The following is a 27,504-nucleotide window of genomic DNA, read 5'->3' on the forward strand; positions in this document are numbered from 1 at the left end:
CTACGAGCCATCCATCCACATGGCGATCGCAGAAGAGAGCAAGATAGACTGTTGGTGACATCTACCTCTGGGGTTGAGCGGAAGATTGGATGGCGAGAGTGCTCACACATCCGGCGGATGAACTGACCACCCCACACCGACCCGTGGCAACCCAAGAAGCAGAGGCCTCAAGGAACTCTGGTGGCAGCAAGTCCCGCACGGGAGACAGATCTACAGAAGCACGTCTGCAGGACCAAGGGGATGAAAGCCTCGCGAGCAATGAAGAGAGTCGACAACTCAACCTTCAGGTGGAACTAGGACACAACGGTGAGGCTCGTGGAGCGCCCTGCTCACGGCCTGAAGGCCATGGTGGAGCAACACGGCCGAAAACACCAGTCCAGTGGAAACCTGGCAAAGAGGTCCTCCCGGACATCTTGTGGCAGAAGAAAACCGGCGAGAGGGGCATCCTGCTGAGAGGGATGTTTGTACCTACTCTGTTCACCTGCCAAGAGTCAACACTAAAGCCTGCCCGGAAACATCACAAAGCCAGAAGAGAGAACAAAACCAGATGACTGTTGACACCTGTGTCATCCATCTATCTCTCATCACCAACGGAGCGAAGCAAAGGCAGGGCTGAGAACAGCAGACAGACAGCACAGACAAAGAATGAACCCGCCGAACAACTGCGAACCGTGCCACCGAGAACTGTTAGTCCGAAAACGCAAGAACTATACTGCTTGCGGCTTGCAAGCAGCCAAAGAGACTCGTTTGAAAGTGCACGTCCAATGTTACATTTCTGTGTTTTCTTTCCCCCCACAGGTTTTTGGACTTTTTCCATTTGGTTTAATGTTTAATCAATTTTGGGAGGGATGTAAGGACTCGGAGTCAGTCAGCATTCTAGTGCTGAGCCTGTAACTACACTGAACACCCACCCACCACTGATGTCACTGGTCATGTGACACAGTACTAATAAAAGTGGCCGACCCCACGTGCTCTAGGCCAGTTGCACCGAGTAAGCAGTGTGTCCTGCGTTTCATTCATTTCCAGCATGAGGGCCTAGGGCCCGCCCTTTACACTATGTACGAAAGAAGACTGGTTTCATATTAAAAAAAATATATATTTTTGAACATCATGTCGCATCTTACTTTTCCTACTTAGTCTTCCGGATAAGGTCTCATTTAAGATCGCTACTTAAAATGCCAAAAGTCATGCAAATGCAGCATCAAAAAACTACAAAGCGACATAAGCATAGTGTATGCATTTTATACAAGGACCCTCATAATTGTCGGACACGCTTCCATCTGATAATTAACAAACTTACATAAGGAAGCTTTGATCTTTGTGCCGTCAAAGAAGCTGATCATATCACTAAACGACCACTGCTGGCCAAACACGTTACTATGGTGGTACTAATCTCTCATAATTCTGGTGGTTATGTCTAATTTATTGTAGTCACCCTTCGCAATGTAATGCTACATATTAGACAACGTGCTAAACGTGCAGTTATTATTATCGAAATCACTCTCCATATTATACTACCCAAAATGAAGAGCAGAGTCTGTTCTAGGAGTCCTGAAGTTTCTACATTTGTGCCGTAGAAGTCAATTAAATATCATAAATACGGCAAAACATTGAGCACGAAGGGCATGCTCTCTCAAATTTGAAAGGCTCGTCGTATATGCCAACCATCGCAATAAAGCCCACGCTGCAAAGAACCAACTGAGATAGTGTTGGTCACAGCTAAAACGAGACATACAAACTATTTTGAAATTATTGGTAAATATTATGTCATATCTAGATGAGTTGCCAACAATTTCAAAACTGGAAATACCCATAATGCAGTGCAACAGTAAGAAGATGTTATGGAAAATGATATTTGTTACATTTACTTACCATACCACCTGTACGATCATATTGACGTAAAGTGATAACAAATAGTTTCTACATAACCAGACAAATGGGCTGGGCTATAAATGTCTCCAGATTGAAATAGTAAAACCAACGCACGGTAAACGAAGGTTATATAGTGTCTGTAAGAGCAACAGTTCAGTTGCATGCATAAGAGTGACAGTTTCTGCAGGAGTAAATCTGATACACACCTTGGTGTCTCTGCGTTATTTTGTTTCTGGAACACTTGGTTACACATCAGGCGTTGTATAACCCATGTTTTTTCTCTGTTCATTCCTTTTTGGCAGTATACGTGTAGTATTGGGAAGACTGTTTTAGTGCCAGCCTGAGCTGATATCATCACTGGAATGTTGGAGGTGGTGCTAAAGTAAAAGTGAGTGTAGGTTAGTTGGGAGAATGACTGAGAAATTGAAAGAGAAGAATAGGAGTGAGGAGGTGACCAGAGAAAGGTGGAGATCAAGAGCTACTGTGCATGCAGGTAACCTTTAGAGGAGCCTTTGTATAAATGTAGATCCTCGGGCAAATCCTGGCTTGAGAAGCGCCCTAGGCCTCCCAGCCAGTATCTGAAGAAACAATTGTTACACAGCGAGCCAACCTCCCTTCCTCTGTAAGATGGCTGCTGGGTGAGAGGTGGGCTCTAAGGCAGCGGCGTAACATAATCCCCCACAGCCCCTGTGGTGCGGAGGGGGGCCCGAGCTCCAGGGGGGCCCTCAGCAGGAGTTGTAAGTAGTGAACTGGGAGAGGAGGCACCATCGATGTACTTGGCAGGGGGGCCCCCCTCAAGTTTCATTATGCCACTGCTCTAAGGTAGCTAGTATCTCAGCTGAACCCACAAGATTCTATATATTTAGCAGCACTGATGTAACAGGGTTTATTTCCTAACCTATAAGAAAGGTGTAAATGAATTTCAGGTGGTACGAACAGAGAGTGATCTAATCTATGAACGTGTATTGCCATCTTAGATATGAGACACGCGTTTTACAAGAGGTAGCGCTCTCTAAACTAAAGAAATGGAGAGCTGGATAGCTTAGTAGAGTCTACCTGTACTCAGCGTGTGTTCTTTTAAGGATTATTAATGTCTCACCAATAGGATAGCCTCAGACTGAACTGGATTACACTGAGTTATGCGAAAAGCATGTAAATATATCTGTGACATGCTGGAGTTTCATTTGCTTGTTAATGCTCATTAAGAGAAGCGTTTCAACATCAGAAAAAGAAGGTGTGGGTCAAAAGTTTATTGCACATATGGTGCTGAGCACAATTTGTGCACTACCTTATGTTGAGCAATTATATCTTTCTCTAGCTTGCGTTCTAGTAAACACTTGGGATTATTCAATATTCTCCAAAATACATTACAAAGAGATAATAGCAGAGGACACTGCAATAATGAATTCAACATATAGAAATTACAGGATATGTGTTGCACCTATTAGTAATAAACACTGCCAAACCTCTCTTATAATAAGAAACAACTTCATTAGTAACCTGTAAATAAAGCAATGGGATCACAAAGGCACCCATGCAGTACAAGAACAACCCCTTTACCTTACAGGTTGTGATGGACTGGCCTTAGAAAGTTCTGAATGCACGGTTCAAGTAGGGAGGCATGCACCCTCTCCTGGGAAGCAGCACACAATCCGCACTTGAGCATATCTACTCGGTTCTAACGCACAGACACTGCGGAAACGTTGGGTCTGTATTGGAATCACACATTCCTTCGCAGTGGAAACAGCGGTCATGAATACATAGCAAGTAATGTGTCGGAACATGTAGTGTAGTTCCTAGTTTCCCACTAGGCCCTGCGCATTGGAATAACATAAACAGTAGTATCGACGTGGAACTGCGGATATTCCAGGCCTCCACTGACTATGCTAAACTTAATTGGGTTGTGTTACCAACTAGCTCAGAGGTCACTGGAAACTTTCTTCTCTGCATAGGAAGTGATCAGCTTCCTTGGCACAGACAAGAAGGGATTCAGCTTTCCAACAACCGTGCAACATGACAACTTTGCTCCTCAGATCAAGAGTCAATCTCTAGGGTTGTGTGAAACAATAGACATGTATTTCACTCAGTCAGTCTAGTGCAGTTTACTTTCACGAGATGTAGAGAATAGAGAGACGGGCGTTTGTCAATAAAGGGTTAACATTTATTGAACAGTCTTTCTTCTCGTACAAGAGAAATGAATTGCCACAATTGCAATAATTGTTATTATAAAAAGTACGTACAGTAAGATAAGTATTGCGAAATAGAACTGTAAAAGCATTGATATGGTTTCTTAGCCATACAATGGTTTAAAAGTAATAAAACATATATACAGTCATATATACATTAGGCTAACATACTCAACTGGTGCTTCTAACTACGCCTACCCCAGTGTGCCTGACCTAAGCCTAACACGTGGAAGGGGAGTAAGTAAGTAGCTTTAAGTTAAGTTGGTTTTGCCAAGGTTTGTTTTCAAGAATTCTCGTCTAAGGGTTTAGTCAACACCATACCTCTGAATAGAATGATGGAGGATTGGTATCTCCTTCAGGGGTCTCTCTCGATATCCCAGTCACCCGCGAGGGTAGACCGGAAACGCCGGAGCTGGATTTCTCTGCACGAGAAAGGCAGCGGCTTTTCTTCAGCGCGTCGAGGAAGGAGGGGGGACAGCGTCTGCGGGCAGCTGGAATCTGCTGGATGTCTTCGCAGAGGACGGCTGTTCAGCTCCTTAAGCGTACTGCACCATAGTTCGCGCTTTAGCAGCGATAATGGTATCAGCAGCTTCACCACCACAGGGACAGCAGGCTGCAGCGACAGAGTGCTAGATTTACCAACACGGGGTCTTGCAGGCAGCTGGCATCAGCAACAGTAGCTCGCATTGCTTAAGGCAACGTTGGTAATATTTATACCTGACAGGTGCCGGGTTTGACGCAAGTTTGCTGGACATAAGACGTCAATTAAAGATGTCACTAGGAAGTGATAGTTATCAGTTGCTCATTAGAGTTCCATTACTAATCAAAACACAGCAAGCGGGGATTTCCAGGTTTGCTGAGTTTTTATCTTGTTGAAGAACTCGGAGTGTTATCTAGGAATATCAGATAGTGACTACTGCTCTGTCATTGCACTAATTGGTCGCAAAGGAAGTGGCAGAGAGAACTATGCTGGAATGTGGCTCTGTTCGTGTGAGGCCAGAGATGACTTTTCAGAAAATCGCACTTGAACGGTTATGCCAATATAGGGAATAAATGGATTTATAGCCGAATAGGGGCATAAGGTCACAGTATCGATCAGGAACCTAGATAAACACGCAACACCCACTCCACGGGTTAATGTCCATCAAAATTACTAAAACTAAAGCAATTAGATGCATGTGTAACATTGCCCACCCCAAAATACATAAATGCATTCGAAATAGGCGTACTTGTAATACATGAATATAGGTACTGTACGTTTTTTAAAGCATAGTAATCATTCAAAAAATTATTGCATATGAAATCAATGAACGATTATGCAAAAGAATTACACATGAAGTATCTCTGACAGAAGAAAAGCGAGATAAATCATCACATAAAAATGCATTGTAATAACATGTGTGCTAGAGGCTGGTGTAATGTTGTTATGTCTCTAGATGTGTTTAGAAATAGAAGTGTGAAGCTTCTGTTCTCTAAGAATAGTTTTTACGTTAAGCAAAAAATTGTTCGTGCCAAAAAAGGGTCAATATTAGAAAACTTGTCCAATTCAAAGAAAATAGATTTCCAAAGCTCTTGGCAGTTTTTGTTGATCAAAACTGAAGGCCGAATTCAGAGTTCATGGGAACGCTGTGTGTCGGAAAAGCTTCTAAAAGTTATTGTTTCTGTACGGGTGAGAACATCGTATCAGACAGGCTCTCAAAGAATTGGTCTACAAATTCAGGTGATAGTTCAACCAAATTAGATAGCGCTGTAACTTGGCAGGTGTGAGAATGATTGCTGTCATCGAAGGCAGGACCAGCAATGCTCACAGAACGTTGTACCTGGATGATGTTGCTTTTGTCACTCGCTCCACTGTTACCACTTGGTTGTAGCACAGGAGTCTCCACGAATGCCGTCATCAGGATTGGTAGCCGCTGGGGACAACACAATGCGTGAGCCGTTATTGGACTGAGCAAAGTATCGACGTCCATTGGTACTGCTGATGGAAGTGAAAGACAGATGTCCAACACGCATTCATCGCCGCAAAGCATACCCCGCAACACAGGTAAAATGCAATTTTGCCATATCGGTCTGAATGAAAGGAACCAGGTCATGTTTAGATCTCTCAGCCTGGCCAATCCAAGGACGTTAGTTATCCTGTCCCGGTAGCGCATTGCTAGGATTGTCTCTTCCATTCCCATGGGAGCTATGTCTGAGCCGAGGCTTGCCATAACGAAGCAGGAGGGTCAAAAATAAAATCCCTGCTACAAGTCCCAAAAATAATGGTATGCCGCCAAAAATGGAGTGCACAAAATTAGGAAAGATTCCCAAAATTGCCTGGAAGGGTGTTAGCAGTCCCGTAAAGACTGTCTTAAATATGCCTGGGATGCTTGTTGCACTAGACATGTTAAGGAGTTGGCTGAACATTTCTACGAAATGCACGGGGCAATTTGTTGATAAAAGGTCATGAACTTCAGTAGCTGTCCTTGCAACTAGAAGATCATACGTCTCTTTAGATGACGTTATAGGCACTGTTGTCTGTAAAAGTACAGATTTCATTTTGCTTAATGTATCAATTCGTATAGAATAGAGATTCAGACGAGGCCAGATGGGAGTCACTGTGTCTGGAGGCCCACTCGGAAACAATGCTTGCATACAGCATTTGACCATGGATGTTACTTCTACTAGATAACTTTTCCCTGGCACGAGGCCACAACATCTGTGATCCGTTCTAAGAATGTAACTCCCGTTCGAAAGTTGCATAAAGAAGGGCTCTATCTGAGTTGCAGGTGTGACTAGCTGGTGGCATGAAAGGTTGTTTGAATTTCCATCACATGCTCCGTGTAAATTAATACCCTGACACAAAAGTATACCGCTTAGTGAATGTTTACAGTTCTCACCACTAAGAAATACATTTTTGTCGCTGTCACTATAGCGAGAATGAGTGTATGGTCATTTCCATTCGGATTTTACATATCCTTTACCCAATTGTTCATATTGGCCAGCAGGTATGTACTCAAGGCACTTTTTAAATTGGAAAGTTGTTATCGGAATTGTGATAATTCCGTGTATTATCCATTCAATGACAGGACTCTCTGACATTGTCAATGGTAATCCCTCGAGTTTTTCGATGCTCAGGATTGTATAGTCTGCTCCTTTCTGTGCCAAACTGATCTGTTTATCAGTAAGGTTAAAACTGGAAAATAATGACGTTGTGTTGATTAAACGCCAAGGCACATAGCCTGAACGAAGATTTTGCAGCGTCCAGCCTAATTCTATAATAGAGCGTAATTGAGACTGGCCATGTTGTAACATTAGCAAATCTCTGTCTATCACATCAAAGGCAGAGGATACAATATTGTCCAACGAATATATTCTGGAAGACAGAGTCATTAACCCATTGTCTACTACAGAAAGTGATTTCTCCAAATTAATACGATCAATTTCTCGTATTTTTTCAGCAGTTTCAATTTGCTTTACTTTCCAAGCCTCGTTGTAAGCAGCATAGATACTGGTCGCTATGAAACGCTTTTGACGCTGTTTGCGTGGTCCAAGAATGAAGTCGCGCAAATCAGCACCATCTTTTAATAAAGACAAGTGTTGCTTAATTTCAGCCAGTGTGGCCGAAGTTAGCCATTCAAGGCAGAGTTTCCCTACACTGTATGTTGTTATAATCCCTGGATGTTGTCTCTGGGAATATCTCGAGTCTAATCTGGTCATTTTTAACCCCTGTGTTTTATTCAGGAATCTATCTTGACAGCTATTTGTGTCTGTAGGCCAGATTAACCATTTTTTCCAATCAGGATGTGTTCCGTTGAAATCTAAAATTTGTGACACGTCTAACTCAATATCTGTGGTTGTATTCTCAGGTATTGGCTTTGGTATAGACGGTGTTTTAAGGTCTTTGATCTTAGCTAGGCCAAGACAGGATGTTTGGTGTATTGTGTCATTTAAGAATAACATTTGTTCTGGTATCATGCAGGTTCTAAATAGTGCTTCAATGCCTTGCACCTGCCAATCTTTTGTACCCCAAATCGTTTTCGTTTCAATATTATTTTTCCAATAATCAAAACCAAATGTCATCATTTTGTCATAAAATGCTTCTGAATATATCAATTTAGAATTTGTCAGCATTGTTTTCATTCCTGTTTTATCTAACAGTTTATAATAAAACGTTTCTGCATCACTGGTGTTAAACCCTGAGAAGTATTTGAATTTCTCAAAAAATGCTTTAGAACTGCTTTTAGGTGGTGTAGAACAATGTTCCCATTGATTATACATAAAAACATTTCTAGGCTGTGCAGATTTATGCAAGTAATGATCCCCATAGTGGGTATAACAGAATAATTGCTCATAACTAGATGAACCTTGTAAATAATCATGATCTGTGAATCTAGCTGACATTACTAAATCAGACATCATGTCATTAATACTGTTAAAGTCCCAATTATCAGAGAATGTACTAGGTGTCACAAAGTCACTTAAGGAAACCTTTAGTTGATGTGGATACTTCAGGATTTCGACCGGACCATATATCTCATAGTCTGTTTTCTCCCATACTACCCCACCAGGTATTGGAATTGCTGTGACATTTACTGTTGACAGTTCTCTTTTCTTCACGTGGGATGATCTGTGTGGTTTCAGGACTAGGTTGATGTTCTGACTTGCTGTGTCCATTCAATTGTAATGAACTTTCCTAAAATTAAAACTAAAATTAGGCAGAGTAGGAGTATGAATACCCCTGAAATAATCCAATGCTCAATCAACGGTGAATCCAGATATAATTCTTTGATTTGTTGAAGGAGTCCTGTTGTATTTTCTTTAGAATACTTTTTTGTTTCTGGCATCACTTCGGGCTCATTTTGATCTTCAGAGAAGTTGTCGAAGTTGATGAAATAACCAGAGGCAGTTCTGTCAATTGATGGGATTGTTCTTTCAATCTGTCTCTCGGTAGCACTTTCTGATGCCACATTAGTGTAGACTGGTGTTGTTTCTTGACAAACTGTTTCAATCTGTGTTTCAAGAGGCACGAGTTCCATGGCATTATTGCATAGTCCTTCATAGTGCATTGCAGGCTGATCGAATGTGATTAGTCTTTCAGTTTGAACCTCTTGGATTGTTGCAAGTTTGGGTATTCTGTTGTTTCTTGGGAGTCCACTGGGCCTACTGTTGATTATAGGCCACATGCTTGTGGTTTTACCAGATCGATGGACACAACTCTGTTCTCCTTTTTACCAGCAAGGGGCGGTAGCACAACTGATCTTGTTCCGGTGACTGCTAAGACAGGTACTGCTTTTCTGTAAGAAGGCCCAAATTCCTTCTTCACCGCGATCTTTTCTCTGACTAGATCCCAAATCTTTGGAATCCAGACAGGCCTTGCTGGGGCTGTTGCGGGTGGTGCCTCGTCAGTGGTACTTGGCTGTTGCTTTAGCTTTACGTTGCTTAAGGATTTTCTTGTTTCATTCAGTTCCTGTAAAACAGCCAAACGATGATTTACATCAAAGTGCGTTGTTTCTTCTTGTACCACTGACATCTGACTATCGAGGTCCTGAACTCGCATTCTAATTCCGAACAATAGTTCGTATGGGCTGAAACCTTTTAGAGAATTTCTTGGCATGTTGTTAAGACTAGTCTGGACACTTATTAAATGTTTGACCCACCCAGCGTCTGAACCTAATACCTTCGCTGTTATAGATTGCTTTATGTCACGGTTTTTTCTTTCTACCACACTGTTCCCTTACGGGGTATGACGGACAAGAATACCGCAACCCAATTCCCATGCTGGCCATGGCCTCCTTATAGGCTCGAGAGCTGAAAGCAGGACCCTGGTCAGAATGGAACGTGGTAATTGCGTATGTGCCGATAAAGACTCGCAAATCTTTTATAACCGTTCTAGCGTCAGCCGAGCGCTGGGGCCACATCCATATGAACCTCGTACAGGAATCCACTGCTACCATGATATATCTATAGTTGCCGTCCCTTTGTAGGGGACCACAGTGGTCCAGGTAAACGCATGCAAATGGTTTATCCGAGATGAGAAGGGGTGTCTGCGCTGGTCATTTTACTGTTGATACTTTTATCCTTTGGCATATGTCGCATTCCAATACATACTTTTTAGTTTGTATTCTCAAGCGAGGCCACCAATATCTCTGTTTTAATAGTGATATTGTTGCGGAAACGCCAGCGTGTGCAGAAGCAAGCCCTTCGTGTGCCGCTTTGATTAGTCCTAATCTGTGTTCCCTGTTTGGAATTACTCTATCCCCCACTCCAGGGATTCGAGCAAAAGGAACATTATTTGTATCCGTTAAGTACAAGTACTTTTCAGGAAAACCTTTTGGGAGTGTTTTCTTATCATTTTTTACTGACGTACTGACAGCTTGTAGAATGTCGCTGTCTATTTTTGTTTGTGACCGAGTTATCGCAGCTACGGAAGCCGTTTGCACAGCTGCCTTCGCGGCTTCATCAGCCAATGAATTCCCTGCAACGTGAACGCCATCACGTTGATGACTCAGTGTATGTATCACGTGAGTCTTTTGTAGTTCTTTCTGTAAAAGAACTACCTGTTCCCAAAGCATTTTATGCTTTATTGTGCCACCTTTTGCATCTTTGAAACCATTTTCCACCCAATTCTGCAAGTATTCATTATAAGATTGTACGCAATAAAAAGAATCGCACACTATTAGTGTGGGGAATTCGCGATCGGTATTTTCTAGCGCCATCTTAAATGCTACTAATTCAGCTCGTTGAGCCGAGCAATCTCCTAGAGATTGAGTTTTAGTGACCAGTGGTCTTAATTTTCCTTTGTGCCAGCGACCTTTTACAATCGCGCACGCAGCACTGTAAGCTTGCTTACCCCCAACTGCGGGTTGTGCTGATCCGTCAGTATATATAATACTTCCGTATTCTTCGAGAGGCAGGATTTCAATTGGCAGAGGACATTCATATTCATATTGTAAAAATTCCTGTGTTTTTAAGTTAGGATCAAATTCGTAAACTACGTCTGTTGCAGCAAGAGAATTAACCCACTGAATCCATCTCGGATGCAAAGCTTTAGCATTAGGAATGCTTGCTTTAGTTACCGCTTCTAAAGCCGGTATAGGTGTTACGATTATTATTCGTTTACCTTGTGCTAGGGGCCTTTCTTTCGCTACAGCAGTCTGAACCGCAGTTAGAATTTTCTCAGTTGAACTGAATTTTATTTCAGCCTTTGTATACAAATGTGATTTGTAAGCTATTGGTACCTTTTCTCCCTCATTAGAGGTTAGGTACGTGAATCCGCATCTTCCTGGGATGACTCGGATTACAAGATCACGTGTGTTGTCACGTGTATCTAATTTTGTTTTTGCTAACATGTCTGTTTGCAGTGATCTCAAAATTTCTGTGTGTTTTTGAGTCCAATTGATTTGTTTAAAATCAGGTTTAATTAGTTCGTAGAGAGGTTTAACCCTCTCTGCGTAATTTAGGATGTAAGTTCTTCCGAAATTCAGAAAACCTAGTACGGATTGTAAATTCTTCAGCGTTTTTGGAGCTTGGAGTACAGCGCACTTCTCTAAGAAGTTGTCCGCTAGGCTTTTCCCTTCACTTGATAATTCGTACCCTAAAAACAGTACTGTCAGATGGGCAATTCGGGACTTTTTAAAGTTGAATTTGTAACCCTCTGCTGCGAACCCAAGTATAATGGTGTTCACTCTTTTCAAGTGAGTATCCAAGTCGTCGTCTGTGAGATAAATATCATCTACGTAAGATAATGCCTCATCATCATAGATTTGTAGTAACTCTGTTACCCTAGCTGAGAATAGTCCTGGGCTGTTCTTGAACCCCTGTGGGAGTCGACAGAATTTTTTCTGCGACCCAAATGCAGAGAAAGCGGTCAAATATCTGCTTTCTGGTGCAATGTTTTGACAAAAGAAACCATTAGAAATGTCCAATGTCGTTTTATATTTTTTCCTAACTATGTTATTCATTAGGGCTGCACTATGCGAGTTTTGTACTGCAAAAGTTTTGCAACATGTATTAAGGTGTCTGTAGTCCAAAACTAGACGATATGAATTGTCTGGCTTGGAGACAGGAAACAAAGGATTGTTCATTTGAGAGGTGCATGTTTCAATCACCCCCTGGTACTCAAGTTGATCTAAGATCTCCCTGACTTGTTTTTTAGCTTCTTGCTTCATGGGATACTGCCGTTGGGCAGTTGGTTCACTTTTTAATTGGATTTTGTGAGGAGGTGAATCCTCATCCCATCCTACATGATTTTTATATAATGCAGGTGCCTGGGCCACTGCCCATTTCCTTGCATATGTATATTTTTTGTGAATCGGTATGTGATTCGAGAAGGCAGGCATAATCACTTCTTCGCCACGAGGGCACTCCCTGACAAACTCTGGGGGCCAATCTTTTTCAGCTAACAGAATATCATAGCCTTTTGAGAGCTTATCCCAAAATAGACCCTTAATTTTCCTAGTCTTATCACCCTCCATACGCAATGTTATTTCGTATATTTTATGGGGCTCGCTAAGTCTGGCGTCTGCAGTTTCAACTTGAATGTATTCATTCGTGTCCACTGTCTCCAGATGACTCATCAAGATCTTGCACGCTATACTGATTTCTGCTGCACTGTCCAACATTGTCAATGCCCACTCCCCGTTTTTCAACTGTGTCCTCAGTATTCTCGGCATGGTTGATTACTCTAATACTGGCTACCTTCTTTTTCTGAAATTGAGATTTCTTATTTTGAGCAGGTTCCTTGTCTTTGGACTTGGTGTGCTCTCCTGGGTCTGACCGTCCTCTTCTTTCCGAATTCTGTGGAAGAGATCGAGAGGGACGTGTATCAATACTTTGATATCTATCAGGTTTTTTCAGATTATCCCTATTTCTAAGGTTATATCTTTTCTCAGAGGGCTCCCTCTGGGGAGACTGGCGTTCTCGAGTCGGAGTTCTTTCCCTCCGTCGAGGAGACCTTCCTCTGGACTGGAAAACTTTTTCCTTGGGAGTGGATTGTTTATTTCCATCCCAGCTCTTTTTAGGAGTGTTTAAATTATTTTTAATAAATAATTTTTCAGGATTTTCGAGCAGTTGGGGCTTTACCGGTTTCCCACCCAAGCTGTCTCTACCTAATTCTTCATAGCATTTTTCTATGATTTTGGCAAGCTCAACAGGATCTTTTATATCTGTTTCCTTCAACTTCTGGCGGATCGCCACAGATGCTGCTTCTCCTCTTATATTGGCTAATAATATAGCCGAGACCTGCTTGAAGTCTTTCAGTAATTTCATACCTAGATTTAAAGCGGGCTCTGGACCAAATTCATTTTGAATCTGTTTTAGCACTTCTGGTATTACCGCCATAGACGGAACACCGTGTGTTTTTGTGTAAATGGAAGCAAAGACTGTACCCCAAGTGTCACAGTCCTCCACGTGTGGTGCGATTCCCATAGGAAGGCAGATGGTCAAGATTCTGTGTTTCTCAATAGGGGTAGTATCAGGAAATACTGCCTCTATTTGAGTGATTTTCTGTGCTAACCAGAAAGGGATTTGTTCCCGTTTTACGGGTGTTTTACCAAGACATGACTGTATGTTCTGTGGTGTAATTTTATTAGTGTTCCCCTGATGAGGGGTCAGCTGTGGTGTATTAACAGCTGGCTGGACTGTTGCAGTCCGCATTACATATTGGACTAATTGCCTATGTATTTTTATTAATGTGTTTAGCTGTACTAACAGCTCTTCTCTAGACATTTTTTCAATGTCAGGATGTGGTGTGTAGCTGGCTAGAACCGGCCACGTGGCTCCTGGTCTACCTAGTGGACCGAGCCTGGTAATGTGATCGTTATGTTTTAGGGCGCCATTAAACCAGAGCAGGTGCTCTTGAAATTTAAGTGGAATTTCAATCTCCTCGAAAGGAGCGTACTCTTCCGGAGGTTTCTCTATTTTGTAATAGTGAAACTCTTTTGTTCTAGCGTTTACCGCTGGAAAGTTTATCCATGAATAGAATACCTCTGTCTGCCGATACTCGTGAGCCTCTATCACGAAAATTACTGTACCACCTTGAGGTGTCAGTCCGTTTTCTATAAGTTTTAAAGTTATAGATCTTCTTAAGTGGACCGGGATGATAATAGCATCCGGGTCTGCTTCTAGGAGACTCGTGTCTTCCTCTATTAGTAGGGTTGCCAGTCTAACTGCTTCCCTTTCTTCTTCACTGTCTGACATTTTATAAAAAATGCAGGTTTTGCAGAGTAGGTCTCCAAGGAGACAAAGATTAGGTGCACAATATTTTGGAACACTGTATCCTTCAACGTTGAATAAACCAGAGCTTTACATAGGAATCTCTTCCTACTAAGGTCGGGCGGATTTTAACCTTTCACCCACTCCAGACGTCTATTGGAGTATTTACAGGAGAAAGGGGTGTGAAATATGCACGACTGAGTTACTCTAACTGTCTTGCGTTAGTTTATCGCCTTACCAAACGTTGGGGCGCCATGTAGTGTAGTTCCTAGTTTCCCACTAGGCCCTGCGCATTGGAATAACATAAACAGTAGTATCGACGTGGAACTGCGGATATTCCAGGCCTCCACTGACTATGCTAAACTTAATTGGGTTGTGTTACCAACTAGCTCAGAGGTCACTGGAAACTTTCTTCTCTGCATAGGAAGTGATCAGCTTCCTTGGCACAGACAAGAAGGGATTCAGCTTTCCAACAACCGTGCAACATGACAACTTTGCTCCTCAGATCAAGAGTCAATCTCTAGGGTCGTGTGAAACAATAGACATGTATTTCACTCAGTCAGTCTAGTGCAGTTTACTTTCACGAGATGTAGAGAATAGAGAGACGGGCGTTTGTCAATAAAGGGTTAACATTTATTGAACAGTCTTTCTTCTCGTACAAGAGAAATGAATTGCCACAATTGCAATAATTGTTATTATAAAAAGTACGTACAGTAAGATAAGTATTGCGAAATAGAACTGTAAAAGCATTGATATGGTTTCTTAGCCATACAATGGTTTAAAAGTAATAAAACATATATACAGTCATATATACATTAGGCTAATATACTCAACTGGTGCTTCTAACTACGCCTACCCCAGTGTGCCTGACCTAAGCCTAACACGTGGAAGGGGAGTAAGTAAGTAGCTTTAAGTTAAGTTGGTTTTGCCAAGGTTTGTTTTCAAGAATTCTCGTCTAAGGGTTTAGTCAACACCATACCTCTGAATAGAATGATGGAGGATTGGTATCTCCTTCAGGGGTCTCTCTCGATATCCCAGTCACCCGCGAGGGTAGACCGGAAACGCCGGAGCTGGATTTCTCTGCACGAGAAAGGCAGCGGCTTTTCTTCAGCGCGTCGAGGAAGGAGGGGGGACAGCGTCCGCGGGCAGCTGGAATCTGCTGGATGTCTTCGCAGAGGACGGCTGTTCAGCTCCTTAAGCGTACTGCACCATAGTTCGCGCTTTAGCAGCGATAATGGTATCAGCAGCTTCACCACCACAGGGACAGCAGGCTGCAGCGAGAGTGCTAGATTTACCAACACGGGGTCTTGCAGGCAGCTGGCATCAGCAACAGTAGCTCGCATTGCTTAAGGCAACGTTGGTAATATTTATACCTGACAGGTGCCGGGTTTGACGCAAGTTTGCTGGACATAAGACGTCAATTAAAGATGTCACTAGGAAGTGATAGTTATCAGTTGCTCATTAGAGTTCCATTACTAATCAAAACACAGCAAGCGGGGATTTCCAGGTTTGCTGAGTTTTTATCTTGTTGAAGAACTCGGAGTGTTATCTAGGAATATCAGATAGTGACTACTGCTCTGTCATTGCACTAATTGGTCGCAAAGGAAGTGGCAGAGAGAACTATGCTGGAATGTGGCTCTGTTCGTGTGAGGCCAGAGATGACTTTTCAGAAAATCGCACTTGAACGGTTATGCCAATATAGGGAATAAATGGATTTATAGCCAAATAGGGGCATAAGGTCACAGTATCGATCAGGAACCTAGATAAACACGCAGCAAACAGAGGTAAAATGTAGAATTAACGAGACAACGATAGAGGGGAAAGAAATAGAGACAGATGAGAAGAGAAAAATGATGCAAAGTGATATTTGGAAACATGGTGCAGACGAGAAACATAGCTAAAAAAAGCGACAAAAAAAATTAACAAAAAAAGGGAGACGAAAAAGGGGTAGCTATATCACGTGACCAATGGCTTAGGAGAAAGGGTGGCTACTGACATTCATTCAGTATAAGGATTAAACCCAGGGTTGGATTGGGATAAAAAATCGCCCGAGCACACCCAAAACAAGCATTGGCTGCGCGGCCGTGAAAGTGACAAGGCCGTGCAGCCGCAAAAGTGAAAGTAATCGCGTTTGCATGGTGGCTGCATGCGTGCACGCTTACGTGCAAGCAAGCTTGAGGCCACCAAAAGCCTGTGGTGGAACTTTCAAAAGCCGCTTACAAAATGTCTCGCAAAGCAGCGCATGCGCTTGCTCAGTGAGACCGAAAAAGGTGTGGTCACCAGACGTAACGTGGACTGGGAAGCAACAAGTTTTAGTACGCATTAGATTTTTAGTATTGCTTGTGGTTTTCAGTAATCTTAGTAGCACGAACGGTATGTTCGAATAAACTAATGTCACTTTGAAGGGAGGAAAAAGAAAGATGTAAAAAATGCACATGTGCTTCACGCACCTGCTTTCTGTAGGGCGATCTCTGTAAAGGGTGGTGGTTGGTCACTGTAGGAAAAGCGGAGATCAATTTGAGGCTGTGGGAAGGAAGTATTACAAGTACTTATGTTTGAATTAATTCTGAGACAGTGTCCAGCGAGAGCTTCATGTCAAAGATTAGCTTAAAAGGCGGCAGACAGTGCAGCGCATTTCCGATGGCCAAGCTTGTTTTCAAAACCTGTAGATGGCTAAAATAAGGAAAACCACGTGAAATGTTAGTAGAATGAAATCAGTGGAGTGCATGCTCCCAGGATGCATTAGGAGAACTGGTGCAGCCAGCATGCCCAGCAGTGTTTCACTTTTGTGAAATGTTGAAAGGCTCTTTCCAGCAGGAGGTGCGTCATGGTTGTCAGGACCAAAGGGACGGCACCTGACTTTCATCGCTCTAATTGATTAAGAATGTAACAAGCGCTGTTTATATGCGTTACCAGGCATGATGGAAACGAAATTCAAAGATAGTGTTCAGGGATCTTTTAGACGCAGATAAAAGATTCTTTGTGTAACAGAGCCTCCAATAGTGAATGGAAGTCAGAGTAAGACAGAGTAATCGCTCATATGACTTTGGACCACATGAAGCAGAGTCGCATTAGTCGCAAAATCACAAAGCCTTCAGCAAGGCGCTGAAATAAATGTGCCGTGCACTTTCAGACACCACAATTTGCGGAAATCACTACGAAAACAAGGTAAGCAGTTGTAGAGCACAGCAGCTTCTCTACGTTATTTTCACTCTTATTTTCCCCTCGATGAAGTTAAAACAAGGCACTGTGATTTTTAAAGTCTTCGCAAGAGATCAATAAACAGGATAGCTGAATACTGCCACAGAACAAGTCAGACAATGCCACGCTAGATATCTCAATTGGAGCAGGCGCTGAAATGAATGTATGAAGCATGTGGAGCGCAACCGGCCATAACTTTCTGCCGGAGAGCATTTAGATCACAAGGCACTTTCGCTCTATCTCATTTTAATGCACTCACCAAGATGTCTTTTTGGGAGAAGTTGTTCTGACTTGTTTGACTTTAGGGACGGGTATTAGACCCTGTAGCGCAATGTGGGAGGTTCCACCGCAGATTTCTGAGGAGAGATGGGAGCCATTTTAAAGAGCGTTTCCTCGTACCAGAGACCAAGCATGCTAACCCGCTATGCAGTGTAGCCCATGCACTCAAACAAGTAACCTGAGACGAGAATGCTGATGCAGCACGCTCAATTTATTTGTTAAAAACAAGGCGGTAATGTCCTACTGCAGTATAGAGAGGCGGGGGTGGGGGGGTAATGGAGGCCAGCAGAGTGACACGATCTGTGGTGGGGGAGGGAATTGAAGCGCAGAGAGAGGCACGCAAGGCTTAATGAGCCTTGACAGAAACCCACATGGTGGCTGCCCGAGTGCATGCAAGCTTGAGGCCAGGTAAAACCTCTGGTCGCAATTTTAAAAGCCCGTTTACTAAATTTCTCGCAGAGCAGCGCATGCCCTGGCTCAGCGAGACCTAAAAAGACCCCATTAATAACGGTTCTAGAGACACTTTAAGATATAGATGCAATAAACATTCCGGTCCAAGTATTCGTAAGCATCTACTTTAATCTGAGTTTAATCCATAGAAGCCCTAGAGGCACCCTAGCAGCCTCCTTAGTCTTCAACATAGTCTAGGTTTACACAGTTGAAATTGAATGCTTCCTCTATTAAACCAATTAAATACACACGAGTCACCAAACACTGTGCCTCAGTCCTGGACTACACCTATGCTAGCCTTCCTCTGTTTAAATTGTACAACATACAGGAATGTCTTATAACAACTATAAGAAACAAACATTGACAGCCAAATACAAAACAAAGGAGGAAGAGTGGGTCTCCCTACACACATGCAAACTCAGTGATGCAAGGAAATTCTGGGCCTGTGTAAACTCTGTGGACAACTCAACCCAAACATTCTTAGTGAATCTCATACCAGAAATTACATGGGGCAAAGATGTCAGCCCTATACTGCCAGAGCAGTAAGGATGTCACTAACAAGATATTAGCTACATACTTGGGATCAAATGGGATCTGTGACAGCCAGGAGGTTCTGATCCCTAGAAGAATTATAATTCACATAGACGTATGACTGGCTGTGTATCTGTGTGGAGGACAGGTTGGGGAAGAGATATAATGAAGAACAAGTGTTATGTGGAGACCTATAAGGGGGTGATATCCCTCCGGAGAAGAACCCTCACTCACCATTATGTGACATGCTTCATCATTTGAGTTCCCTCCTCACACCGTAGTGTGGGCTATAACTCCCCTAAGGGAGGAGATGAGGTGTTTTCTCCAAAGAGGTTCAGAAAAGTGTGAAGTGTGTGATATAAAAATGTTGAGTCCACTGAAAGTTTATTAGGTGGTCACAGAGACATGGTTAAAATGCGAGAGGGGTAGGGATTCAACAGATAGTCACACTTGCCTGCCATCTCACACAGGGACGACACCGAGATTTCTAACTGGGCACCACAAGATGGTCCAGGAGCACGGAGAGTGCATGTGACTTTTTTCACAATAGTTTCACGTTTCCCTCTGAAAAGAAGAGGGACATTGAACACTGGGCCACTCAGTTCCAGTGGTGGCTTGTATACCTTCTCTATTTCATTTTTATCACTTCTTGCAGTTTAGGTCCTGACGAATGCCTGTTGGCAGAAACCTGTTGCCCTAATGAACTTTCAGTGGACTCAAACAGACATTTTTATATCACTTCATTCACACTTTTCTGCACTCTGCCCCTCATTCATCTTTTTCCATGCTCATCTTCGGAGAAAACAACATTTGAAGAACTGCCAACTATAGTTCGAAATTCAGACTCGCCACCAACTGGTTACGTTTTTCTGCACGTCTGACTTTTGACAAGGGCATTCCAGATACCAATGAGGCCACGCTGACTTCTCATAGGATCAGGAAAAAAGGCAGTGCAAGGCACTTACGGCCACATGCCTCAAAGTCCGGTTTTGCGATTCCTTATTTGCGATTTTTAGGGAATCGCAAATAAGGAATCGCAAAACGGGATGCATGATTGAAAGTACATAAAATTTGCGATTTGGTAAAAATCGCAATTTTTACCGAATCGCAAATATTATGCGAATTCCAATTTGCGATTTCGCAATTCCCATTGATTCCTATGGGCCAAAAGGCCCATAGGAATCAATGGGAATTGCGAATTCGCAAATTAGAATTCGCAAAATGTTGATGCATTCCATGGTTGCGGGGGGGGGGGGGGTCCAAAGGACCCCCCCTGCACCCCTGAAATGTATTTTGAAGTGCATGTTTCAAAAACACATTTCCTAAGGACATGTGTGTCTGTAACATGACAGTGTTTTGAAATGCAAATTAGAGCATTTTAACACATTTTCGCAAATTACCAGGAGGTTCAACCTCGTGGTAATTTGCACCCCCTAATTGTGAATTCGCAATTTTAAAATTAATCATGCATTGCTTTTAAGTAATCGCAAATTTGCGATTCCTTAAAAGCAATCGCATTTTTGGAATTTGCTGAAAATAGCGATTTTACCAAAAATGCTTGATGCATCCCAAAAACCGATTTAGGAATCGCAACCGGCCGAATTTTGCGATTCGCACAGTTTGCACTTACTAAATAGGTTGATGCATGTGGCCGTTAGTGTATACACAGGAATTCTATTGGTCAGTCACCTGTTAAAGATGTTTAACAATTCAAAGGTTAGGTGCGGCTGCAGTGCTTAATTTGTGCAGACGGTGGTAATTTACTTCCATTCAGGTGACAAAAACAACCCTGTTGCCTGGATGGCACGTTTGTGAGCATGTACAGCATGCTAAATTACAAGTTTACTCACAGCCTCATCTACTCTGTCTGCAGATGACTGATATCAGTATTCAATATCTGACAAGCGTTTGCCGCTATCTCCATGTCTTGGACATCTCCGGCTGTGTACACCTCAGTGACCGGGCACTGAAGTATGTTCGCAAGAGCTGCAAACAACTCCGGATCCTCAAGATGCTGTACTGCAGAAGCATTACCAAGTAAGTGTTTCATAGTTTCACCACAGAACGTCTAGAATGTTCAAATGTTCAGAGATCTATATGTCGAGACGTACTGTTGTTTGATATAACTTATTCTTATAAGGCCTTGGAAAAGCAATAGTGTGCCTACCGGGTGAAAGTTGCCCCCCCACAACATAAAAGACATGAAGCAGGTTGTTGTCGTTCACCGTGTAGTCTTTTTATTAAATCTTAAAGCAGTGTCATGTCTTTAATGCTTTATTCATCTTGATTAAGGTAGATCTTTAAATACTTCGCTTATCAACACCACAGGATTCAACATAAATCTCAAAGTTATAAATTGTCATTATATTTGCAACCCGCTGTCCACGGGGCCTTTTTCTTGACCTTCGGGCTGTGCCAGCAGGCCACAACCAAGATAGCCTGCTCTCCTTAAGTTGACCGCCCTCCGGTCAACAGAGCCGCAGGTAAATCAATCTGCCACCACTTGTGACAACCATACCGGGGTATACCCCTCCAATGTTTATAAATCTACACACCGGCCTCTTGGGGTAGGGCAGGAAAAGCCAGGACCACCAGCAGGTCAGTCCCCGCTCTCGCCAGCCCAGAACCCCCTCAATTAATGCTTGCCCTTTCCATGGGCAGCCAATCCATACCAAAAAGAAAGTCCACACCCTTTTCTTGGCTGGGACCCCGCCATTCTCTTCCTTGTTGCAGGGATGGGTGGGTGGGTAATTCCTCGCTGGTCTGCTGCCGCCTGAGCTGTTGGAAGAGGACAAAGAGGGTTAGTTCCGCCTCCCCCAAGGCTTTTGTACCCTCGGGGGAGGGAAGGTCGACCCTGCCTCCCTGCTGACGTGGCTCTCCCCTATCCTATTTCTTCGAGGCCATCTCTGCCGGCTCCCGCCCCCGGGTCCCACTAAGGGCGCCACGCCCATAGGAGCGGGTGGCGCTATTCATAGTGTGCCTACCGGGTGCAAGTCGCCCCCCCACAACAAAAAAGACATGAAGCAGGTTGTTGTCGTTCACCGCGTAGTCTTTTTATTAAATCTTAAAGCAGTGTCATGTCTTTAATGCTTTATTCATCTTGATTAAGGTAGATGTTTAAATACTTCGCTTATCAACACCACAGGATTCAACATAAATCTCAAAGTTATAAATTGTCATTATATTTGCAACCCGCTGTCCACTGGGCCTTTTTCTTGACCTTCGGGCTTTGCCAGCAGGCCACAACCAAGATAGCCTGCTCTCCTTAAGTTGACCGCCCTCCGGTCAACAGAGCCGCAGGTAAATCAATCTGCCCCCACTTGTGACAACCATACCGGGGTATACCCCCTCCAATGTTTATAAATCTACACACCGGCCTCTTGGGGTAGGGCAGGAAAAGCCAGGACCACCAGCAGGTCAGTCCCCGCTCTCGCCAGCCCAGAACCCCCTCAATGAATGCTTGCCCTTTCCATGGGCAGCCAATCCGTACCAAAAAGGAAGTCCACACCCTTTTCTTGGCTGGGACCCCGCCACAGGGCGAGTAGCTTACTGGCGGGCTCGCCCTCCCCCCGGCCTACCAGCCTTCACAGTTGGCACCACACATCTGTTCATGTATGCCTGGGAACCCTGGTGCCTGCCGATCAACCCCCGCTCTTACCAAAAACCTGACAATTCTCAGCTGATGGCATACTGGGCCACCCATCAGCACTTCCCATAGGCTGCTGTTGATGCTTTTTGATTCTTTCACAGTCATACTTGAGCACTGAATCTATCTCTTTAGGTAGTAGTAGCTCAATTAGTAACTCTTATCTTTCCAAGTGAGAATCATATACTCCTGAGATATAAATAAAAGAAATACCTATTTGTTCTACGTTCCCCTGCCTGGAAACATTTGTACTGTTCCAGCAGAATTATATTCAATTGCTACTATGTTTAGGTAGAGATATGTTGACTTTTTCTTTTTTATAATTGAGTGGCATATTCTTGCCTTAACAATTTCCTCAGGTAGTAATAGGTCAAACCTACTGGCTTTACCAACGCTGTTTGCTCCTTAACGCAACTAGCGATGGATCTAGGGGGGGCTTTTACCCCACAGAATTACTCATACAAGGAACCATAATTACCTTGTGAGCCAAGTCAAAACTTTCTAGCGACCCTAACGACTACATTAGGACTGTTGGAAGGCCTGAAGGTGATGAGAGTGGTATGCCGTCCCGAATGAAATTTCCCAGGAGTATATTCATGGTGATGACATAGCTGTGCAATTCCACAGTTCTGATCGAGATTTAGAATGAGCACCACACGTCCATACTATATACTAGGAGCAAACATGTATTGTCTGGCAATGTAGATCTTCCTAGCGCAGGGATTGCATTAAGAAGGGACGGCCCTGACCTAACACATACATCTGTTTTTAAATTAAATGCAATTGGTTCTCCATTGATTGTCCAATTTCATTTGTTAGGTTTTTCTAATGAGTGAGCCAGTGGGTGTGAAAAGGGGGAGTCAACAAGAAGGCCACTCACCGCATGTGACATGGACCTTTCAGCAAGGCGCATTTGAATACTTTTGGAGCTTTTCACTGTCAGTCCATATAAACCTAATCACTTATGTCCTACGTTCGGAGTACCAGGCCTCCTGCCCCATTAGAGGTTGAGGCCTGCCTTCTGGATGCCTTAAAGGCGTTAAAAGGAACATGTATGCCTGGCAACTAGGTTTATTTTGCTGGGGATAGATGGCAAGGTAAGACTGCACAACAGGTTGCCGTGCCGGCTTGAGATATGTTTAAATTATGTTACTTCAGGGAGTGGCATCAAGAGAGCTGCAGCCCACTTGTAGCATATAAAAAGCAGGACCCGAGTTCATGTTGAACCACCTAATAGGGACTAATAAGTATAACAGAGACCATCACGTGTATGCCAATTTTTTGTTTCACGGGATATGATTTCCCAAGAAATCGGGGAGTGGAGTTGAACATCTCAAGCAATCACTCGTTCCGGCTTTCCGGTCTAACAGAATAATATAATGCATTGCAATACCTAACTTGAAACTGGGAAACCATTGAGTCCCTTCACCTGTTAAGTGATTGTTTACCCATTTGTAATAAATCGGATAGTCGTGGGCCTATGGGTACTTACTGTGCCTACGTACATTGTCATCTTTTGACAAAACATTAAATAAAGACAGGAAAACGTTATAATAATGGCAGTTATAAACCTTTGAAATATTGAGAAGAAGTCTAGTGCTAAACATTTTTGAGTACCCCCAGGATGAACCTCCCGTGCAAAGAATCAGGGCATAATGTACAACATAATCCGGTTTTGTAGGGACACTGCCATATGAACAATTTGAAATATGCCATTTGAATACGTCACAACATGTAACGTAACCTGATATGATTTCTGAAGTAAACATCTGCACTTTTAATTAGGCACAGTGTTTTTTGTGGCATCAGTTGTTTAGTAAACTTTTGTACTGCAACAATTAAGGATTTCCAACAGCTTCCCAAACTTACATCTCCCCAAACAATCATTCAAGGAAAACATTATATCACCCACCTCTCTCTTTGTCAAGTTTTAAACATTATCATTCCACCATCTATATATCCCCTCATTATATGTCTTATTTTCAGTTCAGGACCCGCTTTGGGAAGGTGTCAGAGAAGGTCAGGTTACGTTAGGTTAGGAAACAATACATTGCAACATGGACCCAATGCAGAGTATATTAGCACTGATCAATTCGAGTACACACCTTTCTCTAAAAAGGGCACAATAGGGAAAAGCACCAAACAGAGTAGAAACATGTGCTTCTACCTAAATAGGTGGAAGTAGCTATGTCTTCAACAATTTCCAACTCTTAGGTAAATAAGATTCCTGTCGAAGGAATAACGGTGGGGAATTCAATTTGATGACGGCTGCTATGGAAAAAGCCCTACTGTCAACCACTGATATGATCTCTAGGAAGCAGGCCACGGGAGAGGCTTGCAGAATAACTGTGAAGTCACTGCAACCTGCAGATCTCGTAGGCTAGCAGATCATGGTAGATAGGGTTACAGTAAACCAGTCGAGCTGCCACAAAAGCGTTCAGTATATGAACCTTGTGAGGGCAAGAAAAGAGGTGAAGAAAGCGATTTAAGAAGAGAACCTGAAAAAGACAACCCTTTACCACTATTGAGATCTGCTCAGTCAAAGTCAAAGAAGATCAAATGTAATGTCCAGGTTTTTGTTATGTTAGACGCGGGACAGGGGGCCTAGAACAGTAGGCCAGAAAAAAAAGCTCCCAGAAAGGTGATGATTTCATAGGGTGAAACATTTCTGTCTTGTCTTCATTACATTTAAAGTTAAAACTCATCTGCTGTTGGACAGTGGAGTGGCAGTTAAAATGTTTGTCAGCTGTGTGGCAGTCACCCCAATTGTCGACATTAAAACATACTAAGCATAACGACTGAATTAAATATGGCAAATTAATTATTTAAAGTTTAAATAACAGACACGACAGAAAAGAGAAGCTCTGGAAGCAAAATCTGAAAGACTTTCTTTGACAAAATGTTGAAAAACCAAACCAAGGATAGATCTTTTATCACAGGTTGGATAGTGTCGACCAAAAAAATATTAATGGGTTTCAATGTCCAAAACAGCCAAGATATCTGATAGACTTAAGGTTGCTGAGACATTGTAATCTCCATACTGATGTAAGTCGTCCAAGGCACAGAAAACAGGCAGTTCTGTACTATGCCAAGTGCCGAATCCCATCTCAACAGTGTGGAGAAGTTGGTTGGTCTCTATTAGCTCGGAGAACTGCTGAAATACATTTTTTTCTCTTGTAATTTCGCCAAATACTGTGGCTGAGAGATAGACTGGTAGTTGGCAGATTGTCTGGATTAAGATAATCTGTCGGAGAGACATTCAGTAGCGGCTTTGGGAAGTGCTCCCAAAGCGGCGACCAGCTTGCTAGAACACGCAACAAGCACGCGCACTGCTGCGCTCGCATCCCTTATTTTCTATTTCTTTACTTTTGCTAGAATCGTGGCACCGGTGCTTTACTTTTAACATTAAAGCAAGTAAAGAAATAGAAAAAAACTTCTATTTCTTAACTTTTGCTTTAATTGCGGCACCCGCGCTTTACTTTTAATGTTTAAAGTAAAGCAAACAAACAAAGCATGATCTTCCCACTGAATCAGACAGCCAATGTGGAGTTTCCATTTCAGCCCAAAAGGAACCTTTTCCAACATATCAGAGCGCTGTTTCATTCTTAAACGTTGCCGAGTTTGCCCTCGTTTGATTTCATTTTGAAGCTAAACATGTCCTCAGTAATTCGTGAAATCTGCCGTCGTGTCCATCGAAACAACACATTGGAATGCATGACACGAGGTCGGACGATTTTCAGAATCGTAAAATGTAGCATATAACATTACACAGCCACCTGTTAATATAGGTTCTGCATCGCATACTGGCTTCTGTGCCTCTATCCTCCAGCTGTCCGAGTACAAAGCAGTGCCCTGGCTATTCTACTACACAAACCTACAGCATACATGTTCAGGACTGATCAAAGTATCTCTGCGCTTAGGGGGCTTTCCTTTTCTTAGGTCTCGCTTGAGACCTAAAAACCACCACACACTCAACCACACACACACACAACCACACACACACACACAACCACACACGCAACCACACATGCACAACCACACACACAAACAACCACACACACAACCACACACACAAACAACCACACACGCACACACAACCACACACAACCACACACACAACCACCACACACAAAACCACGCACACAGACACAACCACACGCACAACAACCACACACAACCATACACACAATCACACACACAGCCACACAACCACACACACAACTACAAACACAACACAGACACACAACCACACACACACCACAACCACACTCACAACCACACACAATCACACAGACAACCACAACCACACACACAACCACACACACACCACAACCACACACACAACCACACACACACACACACAACCACACACACACCACAACCACACACACAACCACACACACAATCACACAGACAACCACACACACATACAACCACACACAACCACAACCACACACACACAACCACACACACAACCACACATACAACCACACACATACAAACACGCACACAACCACACACACAACCACAAACACACCACACCTCAACCACACACACACAACCACACACACAACCACACAGACAACCACAACCACACACACACATACAACCGCACACACAACCACACACACAACCACAACCCCAACCACACACATAACCACACACACACAACCACACACACACACAACCACACACACACACAACCACACACGCAACCACACATGCACAACCACACACACAAACAACCACACACACAACCACACACACAAACAACCACACACGCACACACAACCACACACAACCACACACACAACCACCACACACAAAACCACGCACACAGACACAACCACACGCACAACAACCACACACAACCATACACACAATCACACACACAACCACACACACAACTACAAACACAACACAGACACACAACCACACACACACCACAACCACACTCACAACCACACACAATCACACAGACAACCACAACCACACACACAACCACACACACACCACAACCACACATACAACCACACACACACACACAACCACACACACACCACAACCACACACACAACCACACACACAATCACACAGACAACCACACACACATACAACCACACACAACCACAACCACACACACAC

General features: G+C 43.2%; 1 protein-coding gene across 1 annotated transcript in view; it reads left to right on the forward strand.

Moving 5' to 3' along the window:
• Positions 1-27,504, forward strand: part of FBXL13 (F-box and leucine rich repeat protein 13) — a 1,406,730-nt gene that overhangs the window by 1,292,446 nt on the left and 86,780 nt on the right. The window contains exon 20 of the mRNA XM_086967348.1: positions 20,587-20,750. Within this exon, the coding sequence (XP_086823474.1) occupies positions 20,587-20,750 (164 nt within the window). The remainder of the gene's footprint in view (positions 1-20,586; positions 20,751-27,504) is intronic.

Source organism: Lissotriton vulgaris, chromosome 1_1 (assembly GCF_964263255.1).
Source record: "Lissotriton vulgaris chromosome 1_1, aLisVul1.2, whole genome shotgun sequence".
NCBI classification, from domain to species: Eukaryota; Metazoa; Chordata; class Amphibia; order Caudata; family Salamandridae; genus Lissotriton; species Lissotriton vulgaris.